General features: G+C 41.9%; 1 protein-coding gene across 21 annotated transcripts in view; it reads left to right on the plus strand.

Annotated features, from left to right (window-relative positions):
• Nucleotides 1-17289, plus strand: part of lrrfip2 (leucine rich repeat (in FLII) interacting protein 2) — a 61518-nt gene that overhangs the window by 43260 nt on the left and 969 nt on the right. For 5 of the 21 annotated variants that reach the window (XM_020481421.2, XM_020481420.2, XM_020481422.2 and 2 more), the window contains 14 exons: nt 694-765; nt 1167-1283; nt 1776-1817; nt 2189-2320; nt 3171-3242; nt 4424-4594; nt 10197-10289; nt 10762-10854; nt 15441-15542; nt 16079-16211; nt 16375-16424; nt 16503-16623; nt 16874-16953; nt 17098-17202. In XM_020481421.2, the coding sequence (XP_020337010.1) occupies nt 694-765; nt 1167-1283; nt 1776-1817; nt 2189-2320; nt 3171-3242; nt 4424-4594; nt 10197-10289; nt 10762-10854; nt 15441-15542; nt 16079-16211; nt 16375-16424; nt 16503-16623; nt 16874-16953; nt 17098-17202 (1383 nt within the window). The remainder of the gene's footprint in view (nt 1-693; nt 766-1166; nt 1284-1775; nt 1818-2188; nt 2321-3170; nt 3243-4423; nt 4595-10196; nt 10290-10761; nt 10855-15440; nt 15543-16078; nt 16212-16374; nt 16425-16502; nt 16624-16873; nt 16954-17097; nt 17203-17289) is intronic. The other 16 variants (XM_031823323.1, XM_020481427.2, XM_031823325.1 and 13 more) reach the window with 11 other exon arrangements.

The raw sequence follows: 17289 nt of genomic DNA on the forward strand, positions 1-17289 counted from the left end.
TAGTCTGGCGTTACCATACTCCCAAGCCTGGAACTGAGACTCTCCACCATACTTAAACCCACACACTGCCATTACTAACAGGCTACCTACCCACACCCTCTTCCCTAGCCATCCTCACGTCATGCCTAGGGATACATAAATAGATGTTTTGTTGTCACACACTGGATAGGTGCAGGGAAATGCAGTGTTTTTACAGTCAGCCATAGTAGCATGGCGCCCCTGCGGCAAATTAGGGTTAAGTGCCTTGCACATTTTAATATGTAGCAGTGACTGGATAGACAATTAATTGCCAAAGTGTATAGTATCTTCCACTTTATTGCGTTTTGAGGTGCCATGTGTTGCACGCAGTGGTGTGCAGGTCAAGACGATGTAGGCTGATGGGACAACTCTCGTCAATTTGTTCGAGTTCTACTCCGTATTACTTGATCAGATCAGCCTAATTACATGACCCGATGGACCTAAAATGTGGGGTCTTTTTGTATAGTCCAGATACAGAATGCCAGTGGGCTTCATTAGCGTGTGAAGGTCATCACAGCTCGAGAGCTTCAATAGCAAATGAAAACGCTGGAAGTGCATCTGATTTGAAGTGTGTGAACGGAGACTCCCTTTTCACAGTTAGTGAGGTGTGTGCCAAGTGCATGTGGATACAGTACTCTGATAAAGGGGGATCCTGACTGCTCATGCTCCTCACAGAACTCCTCTGATGACGATACTGCCAGCACCGTGTCCCAGGAGCGCTACAGTCGCGGCAGGAGAGACAGCGTGGTGAGACCCTGGGGTTAGGTTAGGCTCTGGAGGGGGGATTTAATAGAAACGGGCACTGTTGTTTCTAGGGTTTATATATGGGTTATTTACTTTGGATGTCTCCCCTTTTGGTGACCTTTTTTGGGTGTGCCTTGCTGCTGTGTTAGTGTGCAGCACTGATATATGTAGGATTCATTCTATCCTTTTCAATTTCCGTTGAAAAACGGACAACGTATCTATTCTGTTCCTTTTAATTATACTTTTTTTTTTTATCCTATAGTTGACATTTCATTACACACTGACCCAATGTAGGCCTATGCCCTATGGCTCTCTCTTATAGACTTTCCATGTTTTCCTCTGACCTCATTTCCTTCCTCTCCCTCGTTCACTATCTCTGCCATCCGTCTGTCTCTGCTCAATAGTCGTCTGATTTCTCTGACATCAGTGAGTCGGCCGCTGACTATTTCAGCCGCTCCAACCGCAGGGGCAGCGTTGTGTCTGACCTGGATGACCTGTGTATCCCAGACGACCTGGACGCTGTAAGTTACCCGCCGTCAACACACTGGCGTGCGATGGAATGCACTGGATTGCGGTTGTGGACACGTAACACGCAGTGTTTTGGGATGATTTCTCACAGCCTGTGTTTTCATACTGATGCCCAGTTATGTGCTTGCTGTATAGCCAACTCCTATAGTCATTGTCAATGTGTTGGCTATTTAGCACATAATAGATCTGGGACTAAGCTAGTTATGAATAGTGTTATGGCCGGTTTTGTGTCTTCACAGCATGTGTTTGCTGCAAATAAAGACAATTGAATAAAGTTCTCTGCCCTGAATAACCTGTGTGTGTATGCCTGGTATGATCTATGAACATGCAGCAGTCCCTAACTCATACCCCAGCTACTAACTGATTTGCAGGGTGTGATCAGGTTCAGCATCAAGCACGTGCCACTTTGGATACGAAATCCGTTCATGCTTGCAGATGCCGTTGGCATGTCTGTTTCATTTATTGTTTCCTTATTTCTCTTTCAGCTGGATGAAAAATGTGATAAGACCTTCGTGGACTACAGCCGGGTGAGTACAACAAGCAGGAGCGATATCCAGTGTTCATGTCTTCAGGCCATTTTATTTGTATCAATGACGACCGTGACCAATGTAGGTCTAAATCATTAAATAGGTTTCCAATCCATATTTCTACCTGCGTTCATCGCCACGCCGTTCAGGTCCATATTGTTAGTTTCCTCATATCCTCCGCATAGAGCTGTGGTAATGCCGGGTGATATATATCATCTTAGTGGGCCTGGTTGGAGCTGAATGGGAGGATCAGTTAAGCCAGGGCCCAGTAGTGTCGGTGTTGAATGACAGTCCTGGGGTGTGTCTGTTATGTGCTGTGTTGACTTGAGCTCTTGAGTTAAGGTACTTTGTGTTGTTTATTTTTCTTCTAGCCATCCTCGCGCTGCACCACTCCCGGCCTCTCCCCGGCCACCTTGGCCTCCCTGGGGGGGACCTCCTCGAGACGGGGCAGTGCAGACACAGGCAGCATTGTCGATCCTGACACCAGTCTGAGTGAATTGAGGGTACACACACACACCACCACCAGTCGCATAAACACCATTGCATAAACACAACTCTGAATGCTCAGCTATGAAAAGCCAACTGACATTTACTCCTGAGGTGCTGACCTGTTGCACCCTCTACAACCACTGATTATTATTATTATTTGACACTGCTGGTCATCTATGAATGTTTGAACGTCTTGGCCATGTACTGTTATAATCTCCACCCGGCACAGCCAGAAGAGGACTGGCCACCCCTCAGAGCCTGTTTCTACCTAGGTTCCTCTGCCTTTCTAGGGAGTTTTTCCTAGCCACCGTGCTTCTACATCTACATTGCTTGCTGTTTTGGGGTTTTAGGCTGGGTTTCTGTACAGCACTTTGTGACATCGGCGAATACATTTGATTGATTACAAGGTTTAATTACAACCTGTTATTATACGGTTAGATAAGTGTGTCAGTACCAGTATCAATACCAATGTTATCTAAAACACTAAAACCATTCAAATGTCAATCGATTTGAAATACAAGAGAAGCTACTTTTTACAGTGAACCATGTGTAGTAGTTTATTATTTTCCTCACTACTGTTTTATTCGAGTTCAGCAATGATCTGAAACATCCACACCTCCCTGCTCTCAACGCCTTATGTTACATATTGACACCATGTATGCACGGGGAAGACTGGAAGTGACATGTTTCTTCGACTTCCTATAAAGCTGTCCTTGTGTATGTCTGTGCATACCGTTGGGTAAATGACTGTCTTCAGATGCCAACAGCACGGGTGCTCTGTCTTAAATCTGTCAATCTGTCCTTAGTTCTCCATGGTTTCCCCCGATTCACCCCAGCCAACCCTTCCTCCCGTCTGCTCTACAGGATATCTATGATCTAAAGGACCAGATTCAGGATGTAGAGGGGCGGTACATGCAGGGGCTTAAAGAGCTGAAGGTAGAGGGGCCTGAGCTCGCAGCATGCCTTCTCTTGTCCTCTGGGAGCCTTATGGCATCTGTAACCCCACTGTACCTACGTCTCCCCCTCTCTCGCCCCCTCTAGGGCTATACTGACTAACCCACTAACTGTAACACCAAAAAGCACTCTTTTCTATCTTGGCTCCCTGTCTGATGGCATGTTCCCTGCATGACCTTTCTTGCTCAGTTTGAAACTCACTGGTAACGGAAAGGATGGAAAGCCTTGCTTGAACCCTGGCAGTGCTTGTGGGGGTAAGAGCAAGACTAAGTATTGTCTTGTCTTGCAGCAGTCCTCTGCCTGTTGGATGGGTTTCAGGGTTTGTAGTCCTACCCAGAAAATGACGACAAGCTTTCATTCACACAGCACTGAATGGTCTCCTGGCTTCTTTTCTGTCGCCACCCTAAGAAGTTCACTTTTCTCTGAGTCTGAGGAAGTATATTTGTACTTTACTAACACAATAGCTGAACTTGCTCATGTTTTGATATATTTTTGTTCTTTGGCTCAAGTATATATATATTTTTTTTCAGATGCCTTTTCATCACTGCCTTGAATCATTCCTTCCGAATGAATCAATCCACAATGGATATCAAGTGTATCAGTTTTCATCACTTGTCCATCTCGGGTTTTGTCATTAATTACAATGTGAGACAATTCCAAGGTGGGGAGCATTGTGATGACGTTTAGATTCTTAAACACAATCAAACCCGAGCTGGACAACCGGTGGAACCCTTGAGATTAGAGCCTTTCCTCTGTTTTAGGTCTTATTTAAGATATTACTAGTGTACATAAATTGTACGTTTTTTTTTTTACATGAGTATTGTTCATTTAGCGTAAGAGCTCTAGTCACTGTTAAAATGCGTCATATTGAATTGAACTCATTTGAAGGTGAGACTGAAAAATAAAGGTTACATTTAATTGAACTGCACCCTACCCAACATCTATAGCAGTGTCTGTCTGTCGCCGGTGTTTTTCCAACATCCCAAACACGGCTTCCTAGTTGAGATACTAAAGGAATGTAAGAGTAAATGTAGTGTTCTATTATCAGTGTGGTCGTGTAGCTGTATCTCCCATAAATAAATGTAATTACCATAGTAATTATTTTTCTACGGTAGTTCCCACCAAGGGTTAAGTGTGTAAACATCTGTGTGTGTGTCTGGTAGGAGTCGCTCTCAGAGGTGGAGGAGAAGTATAAAAAAGCCATGGTATCGAATGCACAGCTGGACAACGACAAAACCAACCTCGTCTACAACGTGGACACACTCAAGGACGTGATCGAGGAGATGGAAGAGCAGATGGCCGAGATGCGGAGGGAAACCGAGGACAAGTCTAAGGTGAAGTGTTAAACACACACACACACACACAGCATCGTAGATAACCTTTATCATCTAGTGTTAACACATGCAGACTCGGACCGAGAAGAGAATATACAAATTGCCGCAAAGTCTCCAACCACACTATCAACTTGTCCACACACACAGTGCCCTCCAGTAATATTGACACACTTGGTAAATATGAGAAAAACGGGCTGTGGGAATATTTTTTTTTGTTGCTGTTTATCCTCTTGGTCTATCATTCAAAATATTCACAAAAATCAAACTTTTTAATTGAAGTAAGATGATTAAAAAAACATTACGGTAAAATAAATTAAATAATGATTTTTCTCCAAAAAGTGTACCACAATTATTGGCACCTCTAGAAATTCTTATGAGTCAAATCTAACTGAAGTGCATTCCCATTCATGTTTTACGTTTTAAGTTCTCCTGAGTGATTAGGAACACTTAAGAGGTAAGCCATGACTTCCTGTTCACTATGGGAAAGACCCGAGAATACAGTAATGATGTGCGACAAAAGGTTGTGGAGCTGCACAAATCAGGAAATGGCTATAAGAAAATAGCTCAATGTTTAAAAATGCCCATTTCCACTATCAGGGATATAATTAAGACGTTTAAAGCAACTGGAGATGTTAACGTGGTCTGGAAGAGAAAGTGTGTCTATATTGACCCCACGCACAGTGAGGAGGATGGTTAGAGTGGCCAAAACATTTCCAAGGATCACAGCTGGAGAATTGCAGATGTAACTTGTATCTTAGTCAAAATGTCTCCAAAACTATGATCAGACGCCACCTACATAACCAGAAGTTGTTTGGGAGGGTTGCCATAAAAAAGCCTTTGCGGTCATCAAACAACAAACCCAAGTGCCTGCAGTTTGCCGAACGTTACTGGAACTTTCATTGGGACCAGGTTCTATGGTCAGGTGAGACCAAAATAGAGCTTTTTGGAAACCATCACCAGAGGTGGGTTTGGCGTAGACAGAAAGATAGCCATGCAGAAAAGTACCTCATCCCCACTGTGAACTATGGAGGTGGATCTTTTATGTTTTGGTGCTGTTTTTCTTCTAAAGGCCCTGGACAACCTGTTAGGATACATAGTATCATGGACTCCATGGACCTTGGAATCTGAAGGATCTGGAGAGATTCTGTATGGTGGAATGGTTTCAGATCCCTTGCCATGTGTTCTCCAAACGTATTACGCATTATAGGAGAAGACTCAGAGCTGTTATCTTGGCAAAGGGAAGTTGCACAAAGTATTTATTGACTGAGTGCCAATAATTGTGGCACACATATATATGAGAATACAATTTTTCTTTCAATTATTTTACTTAGGTTAGATTTTTGTAAATATTTTTTGAATGAAACACCCAAGAGGATAAACAATACATCTTTTCACAGCCTGTTTTGCTCATATTTAACAAAGTTGCCAATATTAGTGGAGGGCACTGTACTTGCAGTTCATGTGTGCAGGTCTTACAATCAGTAAAGTAGCCAAGTCAAACTGCACCATAGTCAGTCTGACCATGAGATCTACTGCTCTCTGCTGACAATGGGTGTACCATCACCCCTGGTGAGACAAAACCACAACTCATCAGTGAAGAGCACTTTTTGCCAGTCCTGTCTGGCCCAGCGACGTTGGGTATGTGGCCATAGGTGAGGTTGTTGCCGGTGATGTCTGGTAAGGACCTGCCTTACAACACGCCTATAAGCCTTGAGCACTGATGGAGGGATTGTGCTTTCCTGGTGTTACTCGGGCAGTTGTTGTTGCCAACCTTTACCTGTCCCGCAGGTGTGATGTTCGGATGTGCAGGTGTTACACGTGGTCTGCCACTGCGAGTATGATCAGCTGTCCGTCCTGTCTCCCTGTAGCGCTGTCTTAGGCGTCTCACAGTACGGACATTGCAATTTATTGCCCTGGCCACATCTGCAGTTCTCATGCCTTCTTGCAGCATGCCTAAGGCACGTTCACGCAGGTGAGCAGAGACCCTGGGCATCTTTCTTTTGGTGTGTTTCAGAGTCAGTAGAAAGACCTCTTTTAGTGTCCTAAGTTTTCATAACTGTGACCTTAACTGCCTACCGTCTGTAAGCTGTTAGTGTCTTAACGACCGTTCCACAGGTGCATGTTCATGAATTGTTTATGGTTCATTGAACAAGCATGGGAAACGGTGTTTAAACCCTTTACAATGAAGATCTGTGAAGTTATTTGGATTTTTTACGAATTATCTTTGAAAGACAAAAGCGATGTTTCTTTTCTTGCTGAGCTGAGTCGTGATCGTGGTAAAATTGTGCGTCCGGCTTACTATCATCCTGGCAGTTGTTGTGAACTTTGCGAGGAATGTCACTTCACCCATCTCTTCACCCAGCCCACTGTTTTAACCACAACTGGATGGATCCATAAAGAATGGCTGTAGGAATAATTATCACTGAATGATGAAAAATTTGAATAAAGTAGGCGAATGCAATTGAAGGCATACGCTTGCTTACTGAAACTCCCAAAGTCATCCAATTGTTGTAATGCATTTGATTGAAGCAATAGCCTACCGCGTGTGGTTAACTCTTTCAGCACTGTTTCGCGCTGCCTTGTGACATGCGTGGGGTGGGGTCTTTTTTCCCCCACTGAATCTCCGTTTGAATATTTGTTAGGCCTCGGAAATGTCAGCTAAGTTGAGGTGAGTGCTGTTCATGATCATCTCGTCTAGTTGGCTCATTTATGAGCACTGATGAGAAAATGTTGCCACCGTGTTATGTAGCTTAACAAGTGGATTATTGTTCTCTTTACTCGCTGTCACTTAGTAGCCTAGTTTCAAATGTAGTCTCTTATGGCCAATCTTCCAATGATATGCCTACAAATACGTCACAATGCTGCAGACACCTTGGAGAAATGATAGAAAGGGCAGGCTCATTCCCGGCGCATTCACAGCCATATAAGGAGACAATGGAAAACAGAGCCTCAAAAATTCTGCCCATTTCCTGGTTGAAGTTTCATCTTGGTTTCACCTGTAGCATGAGTTCTGTGGCACTCACAGATAATATCTTTGCCGTTTTGGAAACGTTTGTGTTTTCTTTCCAAAGCTGCCAATTATATCCATAAATTAAAAGAGCGCCCCCTATATCCAAGAAGTTAATCAATGTGATTGTGTTTCTCCGGATCTCTCTGTACATTCGGTTAATTCTCTGGCTGGGCAAATCAGTGGAGGTGGTATAGCTCACCTTTATTCGTTTGCTCATCTATCTTTGATCAGAAACGTTTAGCATGCATTAATGTAGCCTAAATCAAGTCTAGCCCTGTTATTTTACTTCAAATCCAATTTTATTGGTCACATACACATGGTTAGCAGATGCTATTGCGAGTCTAGAGAAATGCTTGTGCTTCTAGTTCTGACAGTGCAGCAATATCTAACATGTAATCTAACAATTCCACAACTACCTTATACACACACCTCAAAGGAATGGAATAGAGAAAATATACATATAAATATATGGATGAGCAAGTATATACATGAGATAAGTAATGCAAGATATGTACACATTATTAAAGTGACTAGTGATCCATGTATTAAAGTGGCCAATGATTTCAGGTCTGTATGTAGGCTGCAGCCTCTCTGTGTTAGTGATGGCTGTTTAACAGTCTGATGACCTTGAGATAGAAGCTGTTTTTCAGTCTCTCGGTCCCAGCTTTGATGCACCTGTACTGACCTCGCATTCTGTATGGTAGTGGTGTGAACAGACAGTGGCTTGGTTGGTTGTTGTCCTTGATGATCTTTTTGATCTTTCTGTGATATCGGGTGCTGTAGGTGTCCCGGAAGGGAGGTAGTTTGCCCACGGTGATGTGTTGTGCAGACCGCACCACCCTCTGGAGAGCCTTGCCGTTGTGGGCGGTGCAATTGCCGTACCAGGCGGTGATACAGCCCGACAGGATGCTCTCAATTGTGCATTTGTCAAGGTTTGTCAGGGTTTTGGGTGACAAGCCAAATTTCTTCAGCCTCCTGAGGTTGAAGAGGCGCTGTTGCGCCTTCTTCACCACACTGTGTGGGTGGACCATTTCAGTTTGTCCGTGATGTGTACGCCGAGGAACTTAAAACGTTCCACCTTCTCCACTGCTGTCCCCTCAATGTGGATAGGGGGGTGCTCCCTCTGCTGTTTCCTGAAGTCCACGACCGTGTATAGGCAGCGTCAAAAGCCAGAGGAGGTTGTGAAATATGAACACGACTCAAATGTTTTTTTTAAATATAGATGGAAAATAATATAAATTGGTGTAATGATGATGATACTCTCAATGTAACAAAGCAGAGTGAGGGTTGGAAAGAGATGAAACATGAATTTAAAAAACATGGGTTTGCCCTGGGCTCTGTTTCAAAATGGTATTATTATAATTTTTTTATGACAGAGGGTTCCACATGTAAGTTCTGTGGGAAAATATTCCTTGGATTTTATTATGTTATTTCATTATTCTTAGCCTGCTGTAAACTTTGTGTTGACTGTGATCAGAATAGCCTGTGTCTTGTTTGTTTAATGAACAAAATAACTAGATTTCAGGTGTGTGCCGCAGCCTCACAGACCAGTAACATAGTTAAACAAAACAATATGCCATTCTTTTGAAAATAAATTGTGTTAGTCTTATGTTTCTTTAGGACCTGCCTAAAACAAATTAATAATGTAAATCTTTGTGATGGTTTATATTCAATGGGTTTATTAAAATAGACATCCGCCCACATTGGCCCACATCTACTCCCACTCCTACCCTTGCCGCCATGTGCATCAAATCAAAGTTTATTTGTCACGTGCGCCGAATACAACAGGTGTAGACCTTACAGTGAAATGCTTACTTACAGGCTCTAACCAATAGTGCGGGGTGAAAAAGTGTGTGTGTGTAGGTAAGTAAAGAAATTAAACAACAGTAAAAAGACATTTGAAAATAAGAGTAGCCCTGCTATATACAGACACCTGTTAGTCAGGCTTATTGGGGTAGTATGTACAGGGTAGCCTAGTGGTTAGCCTAGTGGTTAGCCTAGTGGTTAGCCTAGTGGTTAGCCTAGTGGTTAGCCTAGTGGTTAGCCTAGTGGTTAGCCTAGTGGTTAGCCTAGTGGTTAGCCTAGTGGTTAGCCTAGTGGTTAGCCTAGTGGTTAGCCTAGTGGTTAGCCTAGTGGTTAGAGCGTTGGACCAGTAACCGAAAGGTTGCAAGTTCAAATCCCCGAGCTGACAAGGTACAAATCTGTCGTTCTGCCCCTGAACAGGCAGTTAACCCACTGTTCCTAGGCCGTCATTGAAAATAAGACTTTGTTCTTAACTGACTTGCCTAGTAAAATAAAGGTTCAAATAAAAAAATTAAAAAAATATGGTTAAAGAAACTATGCATATATGCTACAGAGTAGCGTAAAAAGAGGGGTTGGCGGGTGGTGGGGCACATGGGAGATGTAAAAGAAAATAAAAACATACTGTGAAGTCTGTCTGTAAAAGGGTATATGGAATATCGCTCTGCTCATGACTGTACTCTTTTGGGGGGGGGGGGGGTGTTGAGATTTTAAACTTGTTTGATGAATGTTTTGCAGTTTTCCCTTTGTCATTAATTGAGTCTTACAACAGTCCTTTCTCTTTCATTTCAGGAACTAGAAAGACAAAAGCACACATGCACAGTCCTGCAGCACAAACAAGTGGAGTTAAAAGAGGGAATCCGCCAGAGAGATGAGCTCATAGAGGTATGTCTGCACTAAGAAAACAAACATTTGGTGGCAATCTGTTCACACCTGTTCTACACCTCTTTCGACAGTTCAATTCTCTACGGTCCTGTAGTCTCTGTACTGCAGTATCTTGATGAAGATCCAAGAGTGTGAGACTGTGCTTGTCTCGCATTCATCCCAGTGTCTCCTGACATCACTCTGTTTCACCGTTTTCTCCATCTGCTCTTTATCATGTTTCTTTGCCTCGTCTCTCTATACTGAAATGATCTCTTCTCCATATCATTTTCTGGCCTCCCGTCTTTTCTCTGGTCTTTTTCGGTCTCTTACCTTTCGTCACTCTCACTCAATTTCTATTCAATGCTTTTGTCGCATCTGCATTTCTTGTTCTTCCTCTAATTTATCCTGTCATGTCTCTTTCCTTTCTTTTAATCTATTTCATTGTTTTACCCTGTATCCCCATTCACTCTGTCTGTATGCAATACCACTACAGAAGAACCAGCGAATCCAGACTAACTTAGATACCCTCACCAGAGAGGTGTTTGACCTGCAGGAAACGATAAACTGGAAGGACAAAAAGATTGGGGTAGGAGGTCACGCTAGGGACTCTGAAGGATGTGAGAGGCAATAGATGTGCACAGACAGATATAGCTTGCTTAGTTTTGGTTGTATGTCTGACTCTGACCAAATGGAATTTGAAAAGTTGTGTTCAGATTCAATCCCCATCACTCAAAAGCATTGGTGTAAAGTACTTAAGTAAAAAATACTTTTAAAGTACTACTTAAGTAGTTTTGGGGGGTATCTGAACTTACTATTTATATATTTTTTTTGCAACTTTTACTTCACTACGTTCCTAATGAAAATAATGTACTTTTTATTCCATACATTTTCCCTGACACCCAAAAATACTTGTTACATTTTGAATGCTTAGCAGGACAGGAAAATGATCCAATTCACGCACTTGTCAAGACAACATTCCTGGTCTTCCCTACTGCCTCTGATCTGGCAGACTCAATAAACACAAATGCTTTGTTTGTAAATGGTATGTTGAAGTGTGCCCCTGGCTATCCGGGAATTTCAAAAACAAGAAAATGGCTTCATATAAGAATTTAAATTATTTATACCTTTAGATACTCAAGTATATTTTTGGAATGCATTTACTTTTTATACTTAAGTATATTTAAAACCAAATACTTTTAGACTTCTACTCAAGTAGTATTTTACTGGGTGACTTTTATTTGCTATTAAGGTGTCTTTACTTTACAAGTATGACATTTGGGTACTTTTTCCACCACTGCCCAAAAGTGTAGATGGGTATTTCTATAAATAATGGGGACATTGGGATCAATATTACAAAATGATTTGAACAAAAATAAAAAGGAATTTCATGCAGTTCCACATGAGTAGAAGAATAAAAGTGGATAAACCCATAGGCCAAGGACTATACATCCTTTAAGCAGGGTTCATACAGACATTGGCAAGTCAAATTCAAGGACTTTCAGGGACTTTTTCATGCACTTAATTGTAATTTAAGGACATCAATGTTATAAATTATAAAAACAGTTGTATATAATTGTACATATAGTGCCTAATATAGAACCCCCCCTCCCCCAAAAAGCATGGGGGAAAAGTAGGCCATTAGCTACCACTTTTTAGACCTTACCAATGTTTAAATTATTATTACATTCTAAAATACAGTGCCTTCCGAAAGTATTCAGACCCTTTGACTTTTTCCACATTTTGTTAGGCTACAGCCTTATTCTAAAATTGACTAAATTGTTTTTTTCCCTCATTAATCTACATAAATACCCCTCAATGACAAAGCAAAATCATGTTTTTAGAAATGTTTGCTAATTTATTCATAAAAAATATCACATTTACATAAGTATTCAGACCCTTCCCTCAGTACTTTGTTGAAGCAACTTTGGCAGTGATTACAGCCTCGTCTTCTTGGGTATGACGCTACAAGCTTGGCACACCTGTATTTGGGTAGTTTCTTCCGTTCTTCTCTGCAGATGCTCTCAAGCTCTGTCAGGTTGGATGGGGAGCATCGCTGCACAGCTGTTTTCAGGTCTCCAGAAATGTTCGATCGGGTTAAATTCCAGGCTCTCGCTGGGCCACTCAAGGGCATTCAGAGACTTGTCCCGAAGCCACTCTTGCGTTGTCTTGGCTGTGTGCTTCGGGTCATAATCCTGTTGGAAAGTGAACCTTCACCCCAGTCAGAGGTCGAGCACTCTGGAACAGGTTTTCATCAAGGATCTCTCTGTACTTTGCTACGTTCATCTTTGCCTCGATCCTGACTTTGTCCCTGCTGATGAAAAACATTCCCACAGCATGATGCTGCCACCACCATGCTTCACCGTAAGGATGGTGCCAGGTTTCCACCAGACGTGATGCTTGGCATTCAGGCTAAAGAATTCAATCTTGGTTTCATCAGAGCAGAGAATCTTGTTTCTCATGGTCTGTCTTTAGGTGCCTTTTCCTGTGGAGTAGCTTCCATCAACCTTCAATGCTGCAGACATTTCATAAGGACCCTTCCACCGAGTGTGCCTCAACAGTCCTGTCTCGGGGCTCTATGGAAAATTTTGTATTGTGAGTAGATTGCTGAGGAAATGTTTTTATTTAATCAATTTTACAATATGGCTGTAACGTGGAAAAAGTCCAGGAGTCTGAAATACTTTCCGAAAACACTGTGAGAATGTGGGCCATTGCCTGACTAAATAGATTGATTGCATGCATGGCGATTTTTCTGTAGCCTATGTGGCCAACGCAGGCACACATAATAAAGCCATGAATAGCGATAGCATTAATCTCACCATTTCAAAAATCAAATCCATTTTTATTTGTCACGTGCCAAAATACAATGGGTGTAGACCTTACACCGAAATGCTTACTTTACAAGCCCTTAACCAATCATGCAGTTTTAAGAAAAATACCATCAGTAAAATAATCTCACCATTGCTGTTTTTATAACGAGAAAGTGACCAAAAACCAGGTTCCTTTTTAATGGAATGATTTGTATGGGAAGCCAATATTAGACGTTGTCATCCTCCTAATAACCTCATGTTGTTTTACTGCAACACAGTAGTGCAGGGAAACAAATGAAAATTGATCAAAAATGAAATCACAGACAAGTATAAGGGAGCAGGAGAACTTATAAATTGGATACAATAATTACAATAACTTTTCAAGCACCAAATTGAGGAAATGTCACATTTAAAGTAGGCCGATTCCAGTACTTCTGAGCTCCAAATTCAAGTAGGCTACTTCAAGCACCTTGTATTGTTTAAATGTGCAGGTCTAACATAAAAATAAATACCAGATCATATTGTAAATAAGCCTGCTAGGCTGTGTAAATGGTTGTCATTATATCCAGACGAATTAATAGGAATAGCGTTGGGTGTTGCGCAATCGTCTGTCCTACACAAAAGACTGTTTAATCCAAGGCACAAAAACACATGAAGACATGAACTCATTACCTTGATGCTTTCTCTGTTAAATCTAACAAGACCCTGCTGGAAATAAAGCAGACAACAGATGATCAACATCAAGTTGCTAGGATATTAGATCCAACGTGGATCCAGGCACAACTGTCTTCATCGGCGTAACGAATGAGACACCACAAATATTCTGAGCCTTTCTCCCAACAGTAGGGCTGCTGTTGCACCACATGCGCTATCACATCATCTGTTCATCACCGTCACTCTGAAAATTCCTTCCTTCCTGAAAATTTCATGGCGTAACTAGTCAGCTGAACATGAAATTCAGATCCCAACAAGTATTATGCGTAATTATTGAAGAACCATGTTAACAGTATCAATTTAGGCTTTAAGTACCAAGGTAAGGTGACTCTTTCGGTTAGAAGCATTCGATTTTGCAATGCATACATTATTTTGGATTTGTGTGCCAATGAAAACGAAACTGTCCCCCCCCCCCCCCCCCCGTAACGTAAGGAGACCCAAAATATTACGTAGTTACACAGAATTTCTGAGATCTCTATACTGACAACTGTCCTACTGCTAGATCCATGATTCTTAGAGGGAACCAGTTAAATGTCTAATTTAACTGATTTAATGACAACTTACACTGCCATAAATCCAAGGACAGAAAAGTAGTTTTGTCACCCGATTTTAGACAAATCTGTCAAGACACCAACCATGATAAAGGATTAAACCGGTTTTAAATCAACTCTTGCATTTTATTGAATAGAACTATGATCCCCCTTATATCTTCATGTAATGACATGAACAAAAATTGGCAGATTTATCAATGACTTATCAACAGCTATAACAAGTTGTCCTAGTTTATAGAAAGACCCGCAGTCCCCCCTCAAGTATTTAAAACATTGGGTTGGTGCAAGCTTCCACCACATTTCTTCCACCAGTCCAATTCCTTTTAAATCGTGAGAGGGAGTGTTACGAGTGTACAATTCAGCAGAAGGGTCGAGAATCAGACCACCTATATGAGCCTGAAGGAAACTTGCTGCTGATTCACCGATCAATTAAATCTGTATCAGATAATCGACTGGTCCTAAACAGTCTATTGCCTCTCTCATAGTTGCATGACAGGGAGCCTGTAGTTTTGACCAATTCTAATTCACAGTTTGGACTTTCCCTTAATGTGCATGTGAATTGACATTTTAAGTTGGATGCTATGGTCATTCTAGGTTTAAATGTAGGTTTTGTATGCAATCCACAAAGTTTAGTCAGTGCAAGGGAAAATGTGCACCTGCAAGCATTTGATATGTCGTGTATGGAAAGATCCATATGCCACCTCATTGATGGACATTTACACTGAAATGACAGCATGAGATCCATTTGACATGAGTCAAGACATCTTTCTTTGCAAAAAATAAGATGTAGTTCTACACCTAAAGCTTTGCCTGTTTAGTGTCAGATTGTGTCTGTTAATAGGCCTTTAGAGCTCCCTTACAGCACTGTCTTGTGTTGTCTGATCTGTGAGCATGTGGTGATTGTGTTTAACGTCTGCCACTTTGCCTTTCCAACTCAACCTTACCATTTTGGTGTGCCTTTTGTGTGTGCATACAGACATATGTGCATGTACAAAAAACATATTGTTGTGTGCATTCATGTACGCATCAGTCTTTCCAACCTATCCTCGCCTCTTTTCTTTCCTTTCTTGTCTTTTCTCCCTCCTTCGTGTGGCCACCAGGCCTTAGAGAGGCAGAAAGAGTACTTTGATTGCATTAGGAATGAGAGGGATGAGCTCAGAGATGAGCTGGCTGACATCAAGGCGAAGGCCAAAACAGGAGAGGTAGGTCTCACCACCAGAGGGCTGGGAATAGTATTATATATTTCCATTATATAGACAAATTTGGTTTACAGGAATAAGCTCGCTAGCAAACAAACAGTGATGAAAAAAAGCAACTTGCGGGGTTGACTGTCTTGTGTACCTCACCGTTTGTTCCTATTGTTTCTCCCAATGTCAAATTTGTTGGACACTTGGTGTGTCTGTCAGCCTGCGCACCAGTAATGGAAACCTTTTAGTACACTGTCACTTAATACGTAAAGCTCAACAGTTTTCCTCCACTCCTCAATAGCCACCTTTCGGCAGCTAGGGCAGATATTTTTTTTAATATTTTTTAATCTGGCTGTTTCCTCAAAGATATTATGCTACTTATCCTTTTATCTATAAAATGTCTTGCACAACCAGCTACATTAGTTTTAATTATAGACATTTATTTGATGACACACAAGGTGGAGGAGTCTCATTTCATACAAGCACATTTGTTTCGTGGAGGAGAGGCGGCGAGCAACACCAATTGAGATTCTTCCTTTGACTCCTCCTAGAAACACGGCCTGGTCATAATCCCTGAGGGCATGCCTAACGGGGACATCAGCCACGACGACCCAGCCACAGGGATCACTGTGGTCACACAGGAGGCTGCCCAGGTGCTGGAGTCAGCAGGAGAAGGGCCTCTGGGTGAGTGGAGGGGACAGGAGCAGCTCTATTAAAGGGAGCATGGGGACAGATAAATGAACTTGTATCTAATGTACATGCATTTTTCAATAATACCAGGGGGGGAGTTTCATTGCTTTGGCCATAGCTGCAAGGAACCTCTTATGATATTTTCTTTCCTTTGCAGATGTTAGGCTACGAAAGCTTGCGGATGAAAAGGATGAACTCTTAGCTCAGGTACATATAGTTTCTCTTCGACCCAAGTGACATGTTCTCATGAGTCTTTTTGAACTGTTTGCGTGTGGCGTTTCACAGATCAGGAAGTTGAAAATGCAGCTGGAGGATGAAAGGCAGAAGCACTCGAAGATGGAAAACGCCTTCACAGAGGGAGAGAGAATGGAGAATGGCACTGATCTGCACGTCATCGAGATGCAGAGTAAGTCTCATTCCTGCCCAAACCTAAAAAAAGATGACAGAGGCATACACGTCACCACTTAAGTCTGTCTAAAGACTTTCTCGTTACATTATTCATACACAGAACCCCACTTGTCCAAAACATCCTATTAGCAGCTGCCAGTTCCATCTCTTCTTGTGTGCCAAGAACGAACTAACAGCAAGGCTCATATCTTTATTCTAATGTCCTGCGTAAGGTAACTGTACTAACTCAAATGTTCTACTCTCTACAGGAGATGCCAACAGACAGATAAGTGAATACAAGTTCAAGCTCTCGAAGGCAGAACAGGAAATGGGCACAATGGAACAAAACGTAAGTCATGGAAACACTGACATACTTGTCCACATGTACCCTAGCTGACCATATGCCAACTGGATACATTAGTGTTTGAATGAGAAAAGGAAAGTAAGTCAGATTCATATGTGAAGGACTTAGTTTCATTATCCTCATATCCAGATCAACAGACTTGAAGGACAAGTGTCCAGATACAAGGCATCGGCGGAAAACTCAGAGAAAATAGAAGATGAACTGAAAATTGAAAAAAGGAAACTTCAAAGGGAGGTAAGAAATCGAACTAAAATCAAGTCCGTGGCCAATGTTTGATTTTACATCAAATGTTCTCTAACCATTCCCCTCCTTTTGCCACAG

This window comes from Oncorhynchus kisutch, linkage group LG4, assembly GCF_002021735.2.
Source record: "Oncorhynchus kisutch isolate 150728-3 linkage group LG4, Okis_V2, whole genome shotgun sequence".
NCBI lineage: Eukaryota > Metazoa > Chordata > Actinopteri > Salmoniformes > Salmonidae > Oncorhynchus > Oncorhynchus kisutch.